An 18,420-nucleotide genomic window follows, 5' to 3' on the forward strand; every position below is an offset into this window, starting at 1 on the left:
ATTTTTAGTTTCAATTTGCAAAAAAATACATTTCTTTGGCAACCAAAGTTAAATTGAATATGACATCAAAAGAAATATAAAACCTTTTAAAATTCTGTAAAAAGTAATATTAGAACCATTGGGACATTTCCTTCAAATGTTAGTGTGTAACCAAAACGATGCTAGCCTCCTCCCCTATCCCCCTTATTTTTTTGGAAAAAATAAGATTGAGGGGGGAGTAGTTTTTTCCCTATGTCTCTAGGGGGAGGTCCTATTCCTGCGGGACTACCAAGAACCCAATGTAACCAAAGTTTTCTATGCACTTTTAGGGAAACTTCAGAAGAATTACATCAAAAATCAGCGCTAAAATAAAAGAAAAATTGGCATAAAATGACAAAAAAAGTTGCTACAACTGACCAAAATACAAAAAAATTATACTATATAGCTTTACTACTAAAATATAAATTCCAAAAGAAAATCTACTTTACATGCATGAATTTTTTTGACACACAAACTAATTTTTTAGCCTTTCAGACTAGTTTTATGTGGCATTTATTTTCTTAGTTTTGGCAAAATTAAATCAATGGCTAAATCTAAAATCAATTATAATTGCATTATCAGCATAAGTAAAAATCAGAAATAAAGTTTGCTCTAATAAGAAATATGATCTATTTTTTCATCTTCTAATATCACGAAACCTTTCAATAAAATATATTTAAAATGAAATCATGTAAATGTTGCTTTGCGTTTCTGCATACTATAAATTTATATAATTGGATCTAGTGCAGTTCACGGTAAAATGTTCCTGGTAACGATTATCTCAAAAAATCTAACGGCCAAACGGTGGAGTGAATAGATTATGTTCGCATACATTTAAATAGACAAAAGAAGACCTACAAATAATCTATAATAGTCATTATTCAATAATGCACAGTTTTCTCGCAATGCACAAAAATGCACGAAAAATACATATTTTAGATGTTTTTTTTTAGTGAAGATTTCCTTGTGCATCATTGGATCTTGGCTATTCCAGATTATTTATAGGCCATGTCATGCCGCTTAACATTGTGTGCGGGCATGACATGTATGTTTAGCCGTTTACAACCTTTCAAGTTCATAGATTTTTTTGAGAAAATTGTTACCAGGAACATTATACCGTCAACTGCACGAGTTCCACTTATTTATTTCTTTTACATGTCCACATTTCTTCTTCTTACCAATTATCCTATATAATACACACTACACATGATTTAAATTGATCGTAAAATAAAAATATTTTTTTAAAATTCTTTCCTAACTAAGGAAGCTTTTAGAAGTGCCTATAGAAAATGACGCCATACTGGTCTACCATATTGGTCAGGTAAAATATATACTGGACTGTCAGTTCTAATTTTTTATAGGCACTATAAGGAGCTTCTAAATTAGTTATAATTGAAAATAATAAAAATAAGCTGCACTATTTTGTTCAGAAATTTCTGTTTTGTAAAAAAAGCTTTTTAAATTTTCCTAAAACTAATTAAAAGTTCCGAACTTTTTGTAGTTTTTAAAAAGTAATATATATATATATATATATATATAGGTACGTTGGTACCATAAAACTTTTTTTGTATTAAATGACATGGATAAGGGATGTTTAAACCACATTTTTAACAAATAAAACTATTCAGATTTAAAGCATGGCAATGTAGCCTTATATTTTGCTCAGATGATTAAAAAAAAGAGAAAAAAAGGTCAAGAAAGTGGAAAAAGTAAAGAAATCCTATAGGAAAAATGCGTTTCAAACATTCCCCATTATGAAAAATAAAACAACACTAATGTACATTTTGTGCGGTGCCTTGAAACAGGCATTGACATAGTTTTTGTTTCAATCTTTGGTATCATGACAGCTCATTTTTTTTTAAATCAGGGATTGAAAAAATCATCTTGGATTTTTTTGTATCAGAGGCTTTTTAAATTCGGTAACCATAGTTCTTTAAAACGCTCTTATAATTGAATGTTTTTAATGGCAGTAAGGCCAAATATAATTTCGAGGGCATGACAAATTTAGATTGCCTTGTTGGTGGATCTTTTAACCCGCTTGAATATGTTGGCCCAGACCCGTTTCCATCTTGATGACTGGTTGGAATGACCGCTGGCGTCTCCGCTGCCCGACTTGCTGTTGCCCGACTCTGCATTGTGCGTCCTTCAAATTATACGAAATGATAATTCTAGATAAATGTTTGATAGAACAGAATAGTTATTTCTCGCATCGCATTATAAACAGCTTTCCGCGGATATAAGGCATGGGCTAAAAACTGGTTTTAAACTTATTATTGTACATTGATTTATTCGTAGAAAACTGGATATAATACGACAAGACAAAGATTTTTCGTATGGATTAAAACCGGTTCTAATCCACCGGATATTAATTGGTTTCAAATAAATACGAGAAAAAGTTTTATTAGGTCATTTAAATAAAGTGCAAGTTCGTATAACCAACAGAGCCATTTGACATTATGACATTAGTCTACAACTTTTAACTGCAATAGCAAATATTTGCGCCTGCAATGAACCAAGCATTTTTCAACTTTTACTAAGCCACATATCTTTTTTTTAAAGGGTAAGGCTCGAACTGATTATCTTATCTTACTTTTAAAAAATTTATAAAGCGACTACCATTAGGCTTTATGTACTAGGTAGGTATTCATTATGTATTCACAAAATACCAAATATCTGCTTGGATAAAATTATGGCTTTTCCTTAAAAGTTTCTTGTTGAGCAGGGGTAAGGAATTGTAGAAATACGTGAAAAAAGCTAATCCCCTCTCTTATTTTCAATTTATCCTAAAAACAGGCAAAATGTGGAAAATCCAAAGTTACCTTATTTCTCTGACAAGTGTGTGAAAGACATCGTCGACATGTGTCCGCTGGGCAGCACTCGTCTCAAAGAAAGGACACACAAACTAAATATAGATATATTTCTGCTGGGTATAATATATCATATATCTGCTGGGTATAATATATCATATATCTGCTGGGTATAATATATCATATATCTGCTGGGTATAATATCTCATATATCTGCTGGGAATAATATATCATATATCTGCTGGTTATAATATATCATATATCTGCTGGGTATAATATATCATATATCTGCTGGGAATAATATATCATATATCTGCTGGGAATAATATATCATATATCTGCTGGTTATAGTATATCATATATCTGCTGGGTATAATATATCATATATCTGCTGTGTATAATATATCATATATCTGCTGGGTATAATATATCATATATCTGCTGGGTATAATATATCATATATCTGCTGTGTATAATATATCATATATCTGCTGGGTATAATATATCATATATCTGCTGGGTATAATATCTCATATATCTGCTGGGAATAATATATCTTATATCTGCTGGTTATAATATATCATATATCTGCTGGGTATAATATATCATATATCTGCTGTGTATAATATATCATATATCTGCTGGGTATAATATATCATATATCTGCTGGGTATAATATATCATATATCTGCTGGGTATAATATCTCATATATCTGCTGAGTTTAATATGTAATATATCTGCTGGGTATAATATATCATATATCTGCTGGGAATAATATATCATATATCTGCTAAGTATAATATATCATATATCTGCTGGGTATAATATATCATATATCTGCTGGGTATAATATCTCATATATCTGCTGGGTATAATATATCATATATCTGCTGGGAATAATATCTCATATATCTGCTGGGTATAATATATCATATATCTGCTGGGTATAATATCTCATATATCTGCTGGGTATAATATCTCATATATCTGCTGGTTATAATATATCATATATCTGCTGGGTATAATATATCATATATCTGCTGGTTATAATATATCATATATTTGCTGGGTATAATATATCATATATCTGCTGGGTATAATATCTCATATATCTGCTGGGTATAATATATCGTATATCTGCTGGGTATAATATATCATATATCTGCAGGTTATAATATATCATATATCTGCTGGGTATAATATATCATAAATCTGCTGTGTATAATATATTATATATCTGCTGGGTAGCACTAGTCTCAAAGAACGGACACAAAAAATAAATATAAATATATTTCTGCTGGGTATAATATATCATATATCTGCTGGGTATAATATATCATATATCTGCTGGGTATAATATATCATATATCTGCTGGGTAGCACTAGTCTCAAAGAACGGACACAAAAACTAAATATAAATATATTTCTGCTGGTTATAATATATCATATATCTGCTGGGTATAATATATCATAGCACTAGTCTCAAAGACTGACACAAAAACTAAATATAAATATATTTCTGCTGGTTATAATATATCATATATCTGCTGGGTATAATATATCAAAAATCTGCTGGGTAGCACTAGTCTCAAAGAACGGACACAAAAACTAAATATAAATATATTTCTGCTGGGTATAATATATCATATATTTTTGTTAGTTTATAATTAACAAAGCATTGAACGATGCAAATATTCAAATATATTTTGTTTTAATTTAATTTTTAATTAAGTTTCAGCATTCTATCTTTTTTAGGACTTACACTAGTCTCCAAAGTATTACAATAACGTTTTCTTGTTCGATGGCCTAACAACGTTGGGGACTTTTACTGAATTTTGATTTGTTGGTTTATTACATGTGTTCAAACGTTTCAACTACCAATTTTAATCTACAGATGGGGTAATTTTGTGCTTCATCATTGGGTATGTACATCAATTTATCGGCCATTGTCTTATCCCTTTAGATCCCTGGGTATCCATTAATTATTATTTGCCTGTCTGTCGAGTCTGACTGGTTGTTCTTAGTCTATTAGTATCTATATTGGTTGTTATTAGAATAATTAATTACATTTGGACAGTGGCAAATCTACTCTATAACTCACTTTGTCGGTCGGTATGTACTAAGATATATTTTTTGGATTTGTTTGCGATATCTCTAGGGAAGGTGGTTTTACCCTCCCCCAAAATAGCTAGAAACCTTTCATAGACCTATGAAAAGCTACACTTCAGTACAAACAGTGAGACAGAGATCCTGTTACTTATATATTAGTATTTTAAGCTTCGCTACTACAGAATGTTGCTATCCTTGTTTCTTGTTATTTCCAACGGTACGTGAATTAGTAACAACAGACAACCAGAGCGTTGCTTCTCTATAAACAGTTAGATTTACAGTTTAATATATACTTACAGTGTTTGCTAAAGCCCTTCCTTCCTCAGCTGTAACTACTCTCTGACTCTCTAAATCAATCTAAAAAAAATAATTTGATTTTAACAATATTAAACACGGAGAAAGTGAGGACAATGGACTGTTTATTACTCAGTCCCCAAAGTTTTATAATAAAGTTTTCTTACTTATTGGCTTAACACTTTAGGGACTGTAATAAATTTTGATTTATTGGTTCATTAAGTTGAGTGTCCAAACGTTTCAACCACTAATTTTAACTTACGGAAGGGGTAATTTTGTGTATCATCATTGGGGATGTACATCAATTTATCACCCATTGTCTTATCCCTTTAAATCCCCGGTAAGTTGGTGTTTGCTTGCATACAGAAATCTTAAGGGATATGACAATGGAAGATAATTTAATGTACATCCCAAATGATAATAAACAAAATTACCAATCAAGAATATAAAAGAATCCAAATTTTTTGGGCCAACGAATTAGAAAATGTGTTTATAAAACTTTGGGTACCAGAACGGTTACGCAAATACCTGAATATAGATATTTTTTATTTAAATAAAATGTTTTTACATTAAATATTGGGAAAAAACAAGGATGACAACATCCATAAAAGCGAAGCACTGAAACGGTACACTGTTAAAAATAATTTTTTTTTTAGCATCAGATGATACTCTATATTCTTCACATTAATGTATAGTATCAATCCGTACGTACTAGGAAAAAAAACTCATTACGATACAAGGAAGTTTTCAATGCTGTATTAAGTATTAGGTAATGTTCTGTGAAGTAACATGTAGTACTTAATAATGTATTTGTCTGTATAGTATTATCCAATACGCTCTTGGGAATAAAATTCAGTACAGTAGAAGTAATTTTTCATTACCCTCCTTCGCAATTGTTGTTACCCTCTATCATAATTTTTGATACTTTAGAGAGTATGAAACTGTTTTACTTTGTATGAAAGATCAGTTTATAATATATGATTATTATATGTACATATACATTTTGTTATATCAACAAACATACCAAGCAGAGCCATAAAACATTAATTTAAATGTAAAATTAGTAAAAAAATTACTTTAAAGATGTTTAGGACTAAACATTATCCTTAAAAATAAAAACTATGGTCAGTCATAATTACAACAAGGATGACAACATCCATAAGTAGCGAAGCACAAACAATTAAATAAGAATTTAGATATTAGTTGTCAAAAGCATGTATATTAGGAAAAAATCACGAAACCTTTTCAACATTTGTTTTTAATTTCTTAATATTTATATTTCAGTACTATGATAAACTGACTGATGGTTAAATAGATTACATAGTGGATGCTCAAAACAACGGGAAATTTAATTTTGATATGTTTAACTACAAAAATTTAAAAAAAACCGGACCAGAAACACCAAAGATATGAGGAAAAATGTAAAAAATATAAAAATAGCCAAAAACCTGAGAAAAAGGCAATTCTTACCGTCATAGTTGTTTTCTTTAAACGATAGAAAATTAAATTTTGATATCTTTAACTGAAAAAATTTTGGAAATCGGACCATAAACACCAAAGGTATGGAATAAAATATGTAAAATTCAAAAATAGCCTAAAACCTGCTTAAAGACAGTCTGACTGTCATAGTTGTTTTCTTAAATCGACAGGAAATTCAATTTTGATATCTTAAACTGAAAAAATTTTGGAAATCGGACCATAAACACCAAAGGTATGGAAGAAAATGTGAAAAATACAAAAATAGCCTAAAACCTGCTTAAAGACAGTCTGACCGTCATAGTTGTTTTCTTAAATCGACAGGAAATTCAATTTTGATATCTTTAACTGAAAAAATTTTGGAAATCGGACCATAAACACCAAAGATATAGAGAAAAATGTGAAAAATACAAAAATAGCCTAAAACCTGCTAAAAAGCGGTCCGACCGCCATTGATGTTTTATAGTTAATTGTGCTCCTTAATAATAGGAATGTTGTCAAAAAATTTCAGCCTTTTATCTTTTATAGGAGCCGAGAAATTTACGTTTCCCCCAAACTAAGACGGACAGACAGACGGACAGACGGACGGACAGACGGACGGACAGACGGACATTTCAAATTATAGAGTAGCTTCGCTACTAAAAAACAAAACTATAAATCTGAGCATAAATAGTAACATTTCATCTTTGTCTAAAACGACCAAGCATTGAAACACTTCCATGAGAGGTGTGCACGAATGGTGTCTGTTTCAATATTCTTTACAGTACAGATTCGTACCCTAGAATGTATGAATAGTTACTATTTTAATAAACCATTCTCTTGCGTATTGTCTGATATGCTACAGCGTATGAAATAGTACTAAATCAAGAAACATTTCTACAGCGTATTTTCCGATACCCTACAACGTATAAAATATTACTATTTTTATAAACTTTTCTACAGCGTATTCTATAGTACCCTAGAGCGTATCAATCGATACTAAAAAAATGTATGGGTTTTGTATAGTAATAATTATTGTGTTATATAGTATTACATAGTGTTATATATTAATTATATAGTTGTAGGGTACTTACGGGTCCAATACTCTCCAGAGTATCAATTGATACTAAATAAAAAAAATATTTTTAACAGTGTAGGACAAACGGACATTAACACTTGTATAGTGTCTAAACTGAATAATCAGAATATAAAAGTATAAGAGTCGAAGCAAAATTGTAAGTAAATTTGTTGAAAAACTGCTTGATACAGGATAATGTTTTTAGACATACTTACATTTTTAGGACTTGACTATAGAGTTGCTTTGCTTATAATATTGTTTTTTGTTGTCCCAGGAATCAATATACCAAAAATCAGATCAAACGGATAATTAAATCACATAAAAATTTGTTGTTAAAAAAGTAGAAAAATGAACATGTTTAAAATGGACATACGGACATTCTGGTAATGATTATAGAGTTGCTACGCTTTCTAAATCGTACCTAACTACTACATGAATCATCATGCAAAGTTTGAAATCGATAGGACAATTGTAACATGCCTAAATTAACGAATAAAAGCTATCTATCTCGGACGGACGGACGGACGGACGTACGGACGGACGGACGGACCGACCCTAATTATAGAAAAGCTTCGCTTTTAAGAAAAGCTTCGCTTTTAATAAGCACTTGAACTATCGAGATATTTTGAGATATGTTAAAATATGCAAATATCTCAAATAATCCAATATCAGATACAATATTTCATATGGTTTCTATTCTTTAACTTCGGTTCTGTAAGTCCGTCTGTAACGGATAGCTCTTTTAAAGAATGATTGAATTGTCCCATCCATCCTAAACTTGACAAGATGATTCCTGTAACAATTATGTGAGCTTTAGATAGCGTATCAACTCTATAATCATTAAAAGAAGTCCGTAGGCATATTTAAAATATGGGGTATAGTCCCTTTCGTGGCAACACCTCTTAAGGGGCGTTTCGTCGTATTTTAACAGTAGCGTTTCTACTATTTCTAGCCCCTGAGGGGGGCTTTAACCCTGCGGGGCAAAATACCTAACCCTGCTGGGCAATCACCTAACCTAACTTAACCTCTCAAAAGCTACTGTGAAAATACAACGAATCGCTCCTTAAGAGGCAAGACGTTTATTTTATATTCTAAAAATTTTATAAAAGCTTAGCAAACTGTTTTGTCAAATGATCCTAAAATAAATTAAAGAATTAAAAATATCCTAGAGGCACAGAGGCTCGAGGCGCTACCGCTAATAATAAAATAAACTTCAACTTGATGTACTTTAATTATATACAGGGTGGGGCACATAAATCCGGACTTTTTCAAATTTTTAAACAAATGAACATAAAATCGTCAATTTTAAAGATTTTATTGAATTTTAAAAACTGGTAGGCAGAATAGGTATATGACTATTAGATTATTCAAAAAAATGGCCGCCAGTCTCATTCACCGCCTCTACCCGCCTCCTCAAACGCCTGCAGGCCCAGGTCAAAATGTACAAGGCCAAGCTGGCGAAGTTCTCCTTGATAGTGGCAATGAGGGAGGTCTTTGTGGTATAGGCATGTCTACTGGTGCATGCTTCAAAGTAGCTTTAGGCCCAAAAGTCCATTGAATTAAGATCAGGCTGCTGGGAGGCCACATTTCCTTAGGAACGTGAGTAACCGCAGGATCCAAACTAACCCAACTTTCAAGCTACCCTTAGACACGGAGGTTCTTATTTGGACCACAGTTGAGCTAGAACGACGTTCTTTACCTTTTTTGAAATGGCATGACAATTCAGATACGGTTGTCAGCGCAGTCCATAGTCTAAAATGAGTTTTAAAGTTCCATATGGGTTCCTGAAATCGAGAACCGAGAAATATTCACATTTTTTCACGATTTTTGACGTTTTTAACATCTTAAAATCTGCCACGTTTCACTTTGCTGGAGCACTACGGCCAAGCCATTTCAGATAGAGAGCTCTAGTCTTTTCTAGTGTCTTTCTTATGTATCTAAGAGTATCTCCAGCAAGTTTTATAACCCTACCTCACATACAGATGAGCTGAGGTCAGATTTAGTGGGCTTAGTCGAGAATCAAGATTAAACCACCAGCGCATTTCGAATCTGCCTTGTTGAACATATGCGCAGCCAGCGCGAAATACACGCCCATCATCGTCCAAAGATTTTTTTGTGCTAAAAGGTCATTACCTAGGCTTTTTATAGAGGGGTCAAACGTCCTGATTGGTCAAGTAGTTTTGACGCTATGGCCGTTTAAAAAAAGTCCGGATTTATGTGCCCCACCCTGTATACTTATTGTTTTACTTTTGACCTTAATATTTTAATAAACGGATAATCAAATTTAAAAAAAAACACCTGTATATTAAAAATCAAGCAAGAAAAATATTTAAATTCAAAAGTTTATTTAAAAATATTGATGTCGCAAAAAGACTAATATAAAATTCTCAGGGCCAATAAAAAGGAATTTTTTTTTAAAAGATGCATATAAGGGAGGGGGGGGGGGTAAGTTCTGACACTTTTGCGTAAACAGTGATTATAGGCTTTGTCTTTGGAGTGAGAGGATAGATTATTTCACAAAAAAGTTTCCTTTTGGGATGTAGTTTTCCTATTTTCCTTTCTACTTTAATAGCAGCTTTACCCCAAACATCTAGGGGCTTCTTACTCGAAAGGGAAACAATGGAAAGACAAAAATAGCATAAAACCATCTTAAGACTTAAATCCTAATAATGAAACAGTCTAAAAACCATCCCAGGACCTATGTTTAGCTTCTCTTAAATGGAGAGCTCAATCAGTTCAGTAGTTATTGAATAAAATTGAAAGTGAATGGTCATATTCCTCCATACCCTCAATTGTCTCTAGAGTCCTTTAGGGGCGTGGCCACTAATAATTATAATAATGTAACAGGATGTCTCTTTGTCTGTCTGTCTATTTGTGTGTACCGAAGGATCTCGCTAACCGCTGAACCGATCGGGTTCTCCTTAACAGGGTAGCTTTTCATAGGTCCTGGAAAGGTTTGTAACTATTTGGGGGGAGGGTACCACCACCCTCCCAAGAGAAATCAGAAAAGAAACGAGAAAAAAAAATTCGCCCAGAGACTTCAACGCAACATAAAGAGGTATCATAGATACTTGAACCCCCCCAAAAAAAAACATTTAAAGTGCCACTAAAGGCCTCTAGGGGCGTAGCCACTAATAGAGCATAGATTGCTTAGTTTGTACCTTATTGCCGACCAAGATTACAGGAACATTTTCTGTGACACGAACTTTTGTAATTAGGTTGCGGTACTCCAGGGCCTCGTTGAAACTGTGTCTAAACAAGAAATGGATTTATTATTACATTGATTTTACACCAAATTACCATGAACTCTTATAAAGTGAACCTTTTAGCGGGCTAAAATAACAATCTCCTCCATCCTCCTCCTTTACCCTATCCCAACCCCTCCAACTGGATACACGGCCCGATAAATAAATATGGGGGTAACTTGCAACCCAAATTGGCGACTATTTATTCTCCTGTCATAATATCCATGTATATTCTGTATCCATTCCAGAGAGACAGGGAACAATGGGCTCTTTATTACACATTGGTCCCCAAAGTTTTAAAATAACGTTTTCTTATTCGTTGGCTTAACAACTTTGGGAACTTTAGTGAATGTTAATTGGCCAATTCTTCAGGTTGAGTGTTCAAATATTTCAAACACTTGTATGTTAATAATCAGACGGGGTAATTTTGTGTATCATCATTGGAGGTGTATATCATTTTATCGGTCACTGTCTTATCCCTTTAGATCCCTGATTAAAACAGCTTATTGTCCCTTCATGTGAAGACGCACAAAAGCAATAAAAAGAACGAAATAATAGTATAACTTATGAAAAATATTAAAATTGGCCAAATATCAAACAGTCAGACAGACAGACATACTGCTACTTTGTAGCACGACTGGAAATTATTTGATATTACTTATTTTTAGAGATTGAAAATGCCATAAAAAAAAGCTAAGATATGGTAAATTCCATAAAATGCAAGAAAACACTGTTCTTAAAGCTCCACGAGATTAAAAAATCTTTGTTACTAGTTAATAAAACTATTCTTGTTTAATAAAGAATTATATAAATAGTTTCAAATTATATAAAACATCATATTTAATAAAAGTTCCTTTCAGAAAATTAATTAAATGGAAAATTAAAATTGTAGAGAAATTAAAACTTTCGAAGAAGAGATTTTTTCTGCATTTAACCAGAGCAGAATTTTAAAAATGAAAATATATAATAATTTTTAAATTAGGGTGTACCAATAAAAAAATATTTTTCGGTCATGGAAAGAAAACGAAGTAGTGGGTTTCGTCGTATTTTCAAAGTAGCTTTTATTCTAGCTTATGCGAGGGGCTTTAACAATATTTTCTAACTCTGAGGGGCAATCATTATTATTAACATTTACCTAACCTAAACTAAAATAACCTATCGAAAGCTACTTTGAAAATATAACGAAACTACTTCGTTTTCTATCCATGATCCATATTTTTTTCTTAGTTGAAAAGGTAAGGCCGAATTCTTTTCCTTCGATCAAAAAATCTAAATTACGTAACAATTCGGAAACTCCGTTTTATAACAAAAAGCAGGAAAAAACTAAGAGACTGGGCAAAAGCAAAAATATTTTCTAATGTAAAATACCCCTGAATGCTGAATAAACCAGCGGCCAAAGAACACCAGAAAAGATGTATCACCTGTCTGTAATACTGTAGCAAATAATGAAGCCCTCTCCGCATCTCATGTACTGCTCCCGCATGGCCGTAAACTCAACCTAAACATAACAAGGACATTAAAAGCAGCAATTTCTGAAAAAAAGGTAAAATTTTTCGTTAGAAAATGGTAAATATTTTTTAGTATAGTTCAAGCTAGCTACAAGGTATGACAAAAAGGTAAAATCATATGTAACATGCTTTCCCTTATTTCGTAAATGGACCTCAGAAGAACTTTGTGTAGGAAAAACAAACGTAATTCTATGCATAAAGATATTGTCCAATAGGCATAGGGCATTGTGCTTTGATCTGTAGGTTTAGGGTTGGGGTGGCGTGCACAGAGATTCAACAGGGGGGTACAACCACCCGCTTCTGCACGCCTCTGGTTTAATTCAAATTACAGTAAAAACTGATTGACCAAGGGAAACATAAAAATTTTAAGCTTGAATATAGAATGCTGATTAAAACACTGCAGTAATGAAATTGCAGTGGCTTATACAAGTTGGTTAAGCTGGTTTGGGGGGGGGGGTCTTTGGGTGCTTTATCACGTCCGCAAATTTCCTTTTGAATGAACAATAAGTATTATATTATATTACAAATGAAACAGACAAACTACGTTGATTATTTCAGAGATAAAAAAAAACTTGAAGCAAAACAGGTTTTTTCTAGTTTCTTTAACCTGTAATAATAATAAAGGATAAATTGATCTACACCTCTTTCTTTTCATCATTTTGATGAATTAAACTAATGAGACTTTGGAGCAGTTTAACATCAATTGTCCTACCCCTTATTTAAAGTACAACCTAATCTAAAGTACAAAGAGAAAGAATAACTTTTAATATTTGTTTTATCAGTGAGTCGGTGTGTGTGTGTGTGTGTGTGTGTGTGTATGTGTAAGTGTGTGTTTGTATAGCTTTGATCGAATGAGCATTATGTTATTTACTTAACTTATATAATATATTTCATTTACCATTGTAAAATACAGGGCTTTCAACAAAAATTTTATCTTTTGTGTAATATTCATAATAATCTTGAGGGATATTTGTTAACAACTACATAGGGTCAACTTCCACAGTAGGTAAAGAAGATTTTTGAAAAGACACTAGATCGACCCTTTGATTTCATGACCATTGTTATAAGTCTTAACTATGTATGCATAAATACATTGTCCATTGCATTCCTCCTTCCCCTTTGCTGCCGGTAAAAGGTGACTCTGGTCCTGTTTCTAAAATACTAGCAGACACGCCCAAAGCCTCTAGGGGCTTCGTCTCAAGGGGTATTATGAAGTCCCCCACCTATAGAAAAAGAAAAAAAATTAAGAGGGGAATTTTTTCAACGCCTCAGGGTGTTTCACCAACCCCTTTATTTGTTTAAAACAAGAAAAAAAATTTTTGTTGGGGGGTGGTGTCCCATCCCCAAGAAAAAAGCTTGTATTATAGATGACTAAAAATCTGCAGTAAATTGTACTATTACATTATGACTAATGAATCTGTGTGACACTTCATAGTTCTTCTTTAAAGCTTTTTATAGTGCCTGTAAAAAATTAAGTCATACTGACCTAACATTGATCAATTAAAATGTAGACTGGCCTGCTATCGGTAATTTAGTCTGTGTATTGGTATATCCTTGGTCATTTGTATTGGACTATAAAGACACTATGAAGAGCTTCTTCTTTTTTCATAAAATATTGTATCCACTTAAAGCAGCATACCTTTTGGATCTAATTGTCCTTGTTTTTTTCAATTATAAACCTATCTACCAACAATCTTGTTATAATAACATTTACACATTAAACATTTAACAGCTAGCTCCAACATCATAATACTGTATTCTACTACAACCAAAAAGATGTTTCAGAAAACGTAATCCAGCAAAAAAAAATTAATAAAATCATAAAAAAAATTCAATTTACAAATAAATAGTCTAAAACTATCCCGAAATTTATATGAAGCTGCTCTGAAATTAAGAACTATATTGGACCCGTTGTTAGCATAGTAAAAATGGACAGACGTAAAAACCTTGGTTACTACCAAAGATTCAACCTTAAATGATATTTGAACGAATTTCAATTTTTCTACCATTTAGTTTTCAAAAGTTTAAGGCTCAAAGGAACTAGGTATACTGTTAAAAAGATAGGTATTATGTTAAAAAATGTAAAATATTAGTATTTTGTATGTATTAAAAAGAAGTAAAGAGTGATGTGTTCTTAGATATAACTGATTAACGTCAATATCAAGATCTTCTAATAATAGTTAAATATACATTATAAATAAATCCTTACCCAAACATATAAAAAAGCAATTATATGTCCTTCAAAAACATTGATTAGTGATTAATTTGGAAAGTAATGGTATGTAGAAAAAACGTAATATCAATAAGGATCTATAAAAGTTGGTTTAAAAGCGAGGCTTTTCAATAATTAGGAACGGTCCTTCCTTACTCCGTCCGTCCGTTATTTGAAAAAGGTATAAAATAAACTTTTATCAATATTTAAACTTTTTGATTAAAAATAACAAGAAAGCTATTTCTTTAAACCTTGATTTTTATTCAGGGTTAAGACAATGGACGGTTTAATGTACAACAAAAATATGTGAAATAAAATTATCCCTTTTATTTATCAAAATCCTGAGCGGAAAGTTAGGACACTGCTAGTTTTTACCAACCAATCCAGATTTAGATAATTCCTATAAGTGTGAAAGCCAAAAAGTGATCAAAAACTTTTTGGGGCTAGTAAAATTAACAGTCCAATGTCCTCTCCCTCTTGATTTCATTCATTTTTCTAATGTTGGATAGATAATATATACCTGTCCAGCTGTATCAAGGATATCCAGCAGACAAGGCTGGATAGATAATTTATACCTGTCCAGTTGTATCAAGGATATCCAGCAGACATGGTTGGATAGATAATATATACCTGTCCAGGTGTATCAAGGATATCCAGCAGACATGGTTGGATAGATAATATATACCTGTCCAGCTGTATCAAGGGTATCCAGTAGACATGGTTGGATAGATAATATATACCTGTCCAGCTGTATCAAGGATATCCAGTAGACATGGTTGGATAGATAATATATACCTGTCCAGCTGTATCAAGGATATCCAGTAGACATGGTTGGATAGATAATATATACCTGTCCAGCTGTATCAAAGATATCCAGTAGACATGGTTGGATAGATAATATATACCTGTCCAGCTGTATCAAGGATATCCAGTAGACATGGTTGGATAGATAATATATACCTGTCCAGCTGTATCAAGAATATCCAGCAGACATGTTTGGATAAATAATATATACCTGTCCAGCTGTATCAAGGATATCTAGCAGACAAGGTTGTATAGATAATATATACCTGTCCAGCTGTATCAAGGGTATCCAGTAGACATGGTTGGATAGATAATATATACCTGTCCAGCTGTATCAAGGATATCCAGTAGACATGGTTGGATAGATAATATATACCTGTCCAGCTGTATCAAGGATATCCAGTAGACATGGTTGGATAGATAATATATACCTGTCCAGCTGTATCAAGGGTATCCAGTAGACATGGTTGGATAGATAATATATACCTGTCCAGCTGTATCAAGGATATCCAGTAGACATGGTTGGATAGATAATATATACCTGTCCAGCTGTATCAAGGATATCCAGTAGACATGGTTGGATAGATAATATATACCTGTCCAGCTGTATCAAAGATATCCAGTAGACATGGTTGGATAGATAATATATACCTGTCCAGCTGTATCAAGGATATCCAGTAGACATGGTTGGATAGATAATATATACCTGTCCAGCTGTATCAAGAATATCCAGCAGACATGTTTGGATAAATAATATATACCTGTCCAGCTGTATCAAGGATATCTAGCAGACAAGGTTGTATAGATAATATATACCTGTCCAGCTGTATCAAGGATATCTAGCAGACATGGTTGGATAGATAATATATACCCGTCCAGCTGTATCAAGGATATCCAGCAGACAAGGTTGGATAGATAATATATACCTGTCCAGCTGTATCAAGGATATCTAGCAGACAAGGTTGTATAGATAACATATACCTGTCCAGCTGTATCAAGGATATCTAGCAGACAAGGTTGTATAGATAATATATACCTGTCCAGCTGTATCAAGGATATCCAGCAGACAAGGTTGTATAGATAATATATACCTGTCCAGCTGTATCAAGGATATCTAGCAGACAAGGTTGTATAGATAATATATACCTGTCCAGCTGTATCAAGGATATCTAGCAGACAAGGTTGGATAGATAATATATACCTGTCCAGCTGTATCAAGGATATCTAGCAGACAAGGTTGGATAGATAATATATACCTGTCCAGCTGTATCAAGGATATCCAGCAGACATGGTTGGAGGTCGATGACTGTTCTTTGCTGGTAAGCATCCTCGATCGTGGGATCATGGTAGTCTAAACAAAGAATAGTTATTTATGGGATCGTATTATAGACAATTTCCGTGAATATATTTTTTTAAAATTTTTATAGAAAAATAGTCTGTAATTCAATGCTATACGAACAAGAATTATTAGTAAGGCTGGGAACCTGTTCTAATCCACCGGACATTAATCGGTTTCGATGCCATAGTGGAAAATATTTTATACTCTTTTTGATTTTTGATTGATATGGGCCGTGACTTAAGCCTTTAGTGACATTTAATGAAGGGGGGGGGGGGGCGGTAATATATAGCTACCTAGCTATATACATAATTGTCCTTGTCAATATATTAGTTTATTACGTGATTAACTTTCGATTTGATATTAAACAATTTATCTTTTCTTTCTAGAAAGGTTGACAGATTAATTGGTTTAGCTTTATTTCTTATAAAAATATAAAATTTATTGGAAGATATTTCTTCTTTATTAAACAAGAACATTTATGAATATGCAGGGGTGTATATTCTGCATGGGATCCCCGGCTCAGGGGGGGGGGAATAAAAAATAAGTGGTTGGAGGGGAAAAAAATGTAAAAATTAAGAAAACTGAAAACATTTTTTCCATTTCGCCCCCCTCCTTGGTTAAAAAAACTAAAAAAATGTGTGGTAGGAGGGATAAAATAAATAAAATATAGAGTTCTTTAAATATTTTTCTATTTCCCCCCCTACTTTTTAAGAAAAATCTAGGGGGAAAAAAAAATAAATCTTGTGCAGAATATACACCCCTGTGAATATGAGTAGCGCAGCAACAGCAAGCGAATAGTTTTAAGTGTATGATTGTCCATTGTAATAAAGGGGGAGTTAGAATGTGCTAAAATTCTGTAAAGGGGTGAGTTTTATGGCTTAAAAACAGTAGCAGAACGATAATATTCCCTAAATATGTGTATTCCTTATTGAAAAGTACTATAGACAACAAAAGTTTGTTTTAAAGTTAACATAAATTTAATCGTTCTACTACTGTTTTAAGACTTAAAACTCACACTTTTACGGAACTTTAGCACAACCTACCCCCCCCCCCCTCCTTCTTTATGTTACCTATAAAATTATGCTGAACGTATTGTAGTGTGAGGGCACTCTTACCCACCCCTCCGTCTCCCAGCACTACTATTCTATACCTGAACAGAAATATTATTTACATAACAGACAACCAATTCTTTGGTTGCTAAACCTTCGTCTAGAAGCACCTTTAACATTTCTAGATATTTTTTTCAAATTAATGTCACGTGTCCTACATAACAGCCGCTGGTACTTTTAAAGTACAACTACAATGTCCCTCTTGATGCTCAAATGAGACTTTTCTATGTTTTTCATGTTCTAATCTTCTAATGTGATTTCTATAAGATGACCAAAATTGTTTATTTGTGTCGGTCCGAAATTGATTATTATGACATTTTTAAAAATTAAAAATCTACTAATACTGGTTAGGTATTATTCGCAAAGATCTATATGACTAAAACCAGTTTTGTTAGCCCCCGGATATTTATCGTTTTCAAGGCTAACTGGAAAAATTGTTCA

The 18,420-nt window shown here is 32.7% G+C and overlaps 1 protein-coding gene across 2 annotated transcripts in view; it reads right to left on the reverse strand.

Annotated features, from left to right (window-relative positions):
• Nucleotides 1-421: 421 nt before the first annotated feature.
• Nucleotides 422-18,420, reverse strand: part of Ric (Ras-related protein interacting with calmodulin) — a 50,538-nt gene continuing 32,539 nt past the window's right edge. For both annotated transcript variants that reach the window (XM_080161763.1, XM_080161765.1), the window contains 7 exons: nucleotides 17,941-18,020; nucleotides 16,788-16,882; nucleotides 12,429-12,505; nucleotides 10,924-11,014; nucleotides 5,233-5,292; nucleotides 2,838-2,920; nucleotides 422-2,161 (listed from right to left, as the gene is read on the reverse strand). In XM_080161763.1, the coding sequence (XP_080017889.1) occupies nucleotides 2,023-2,161; nucleotides 2,838-2,920; nucleotides 5,233-5,292; nucleotides 10,924-11,014; nucleotides 12,429-12,505; nucleotides 16,788-16,882; nucleotides 17,941-18,020 (625 nt within the window). In that variant the 3' untranslated portion in view covers nucleotides 422-2,022. The remainder of the gene's footprint in view (nucleotides 2,162-2,837; nucleotides 2,921-5,232; nucleotides 5,293-10,923; nucleotides 11,015-12,428; nucleotides 12,506-16,787; nucleotides 16,883-17,940; nucleotides 18,021-18,420) is intronic.

This window comes from Acartia tonsa, chromosome 5, assembly GCF_053477335.1.
Source record: "Acartia tonsa isolate MP-2025a chromosome 5, ASM5347733v1, whole genome shotgun sequence".
Taxonomy (NCBI): domain Eukaryota; kingdom Metazoa; phylum Arthropoda; class Copepoda; order Calanoida; family Acartiidae; genus Acartia; species Acartia tonsa.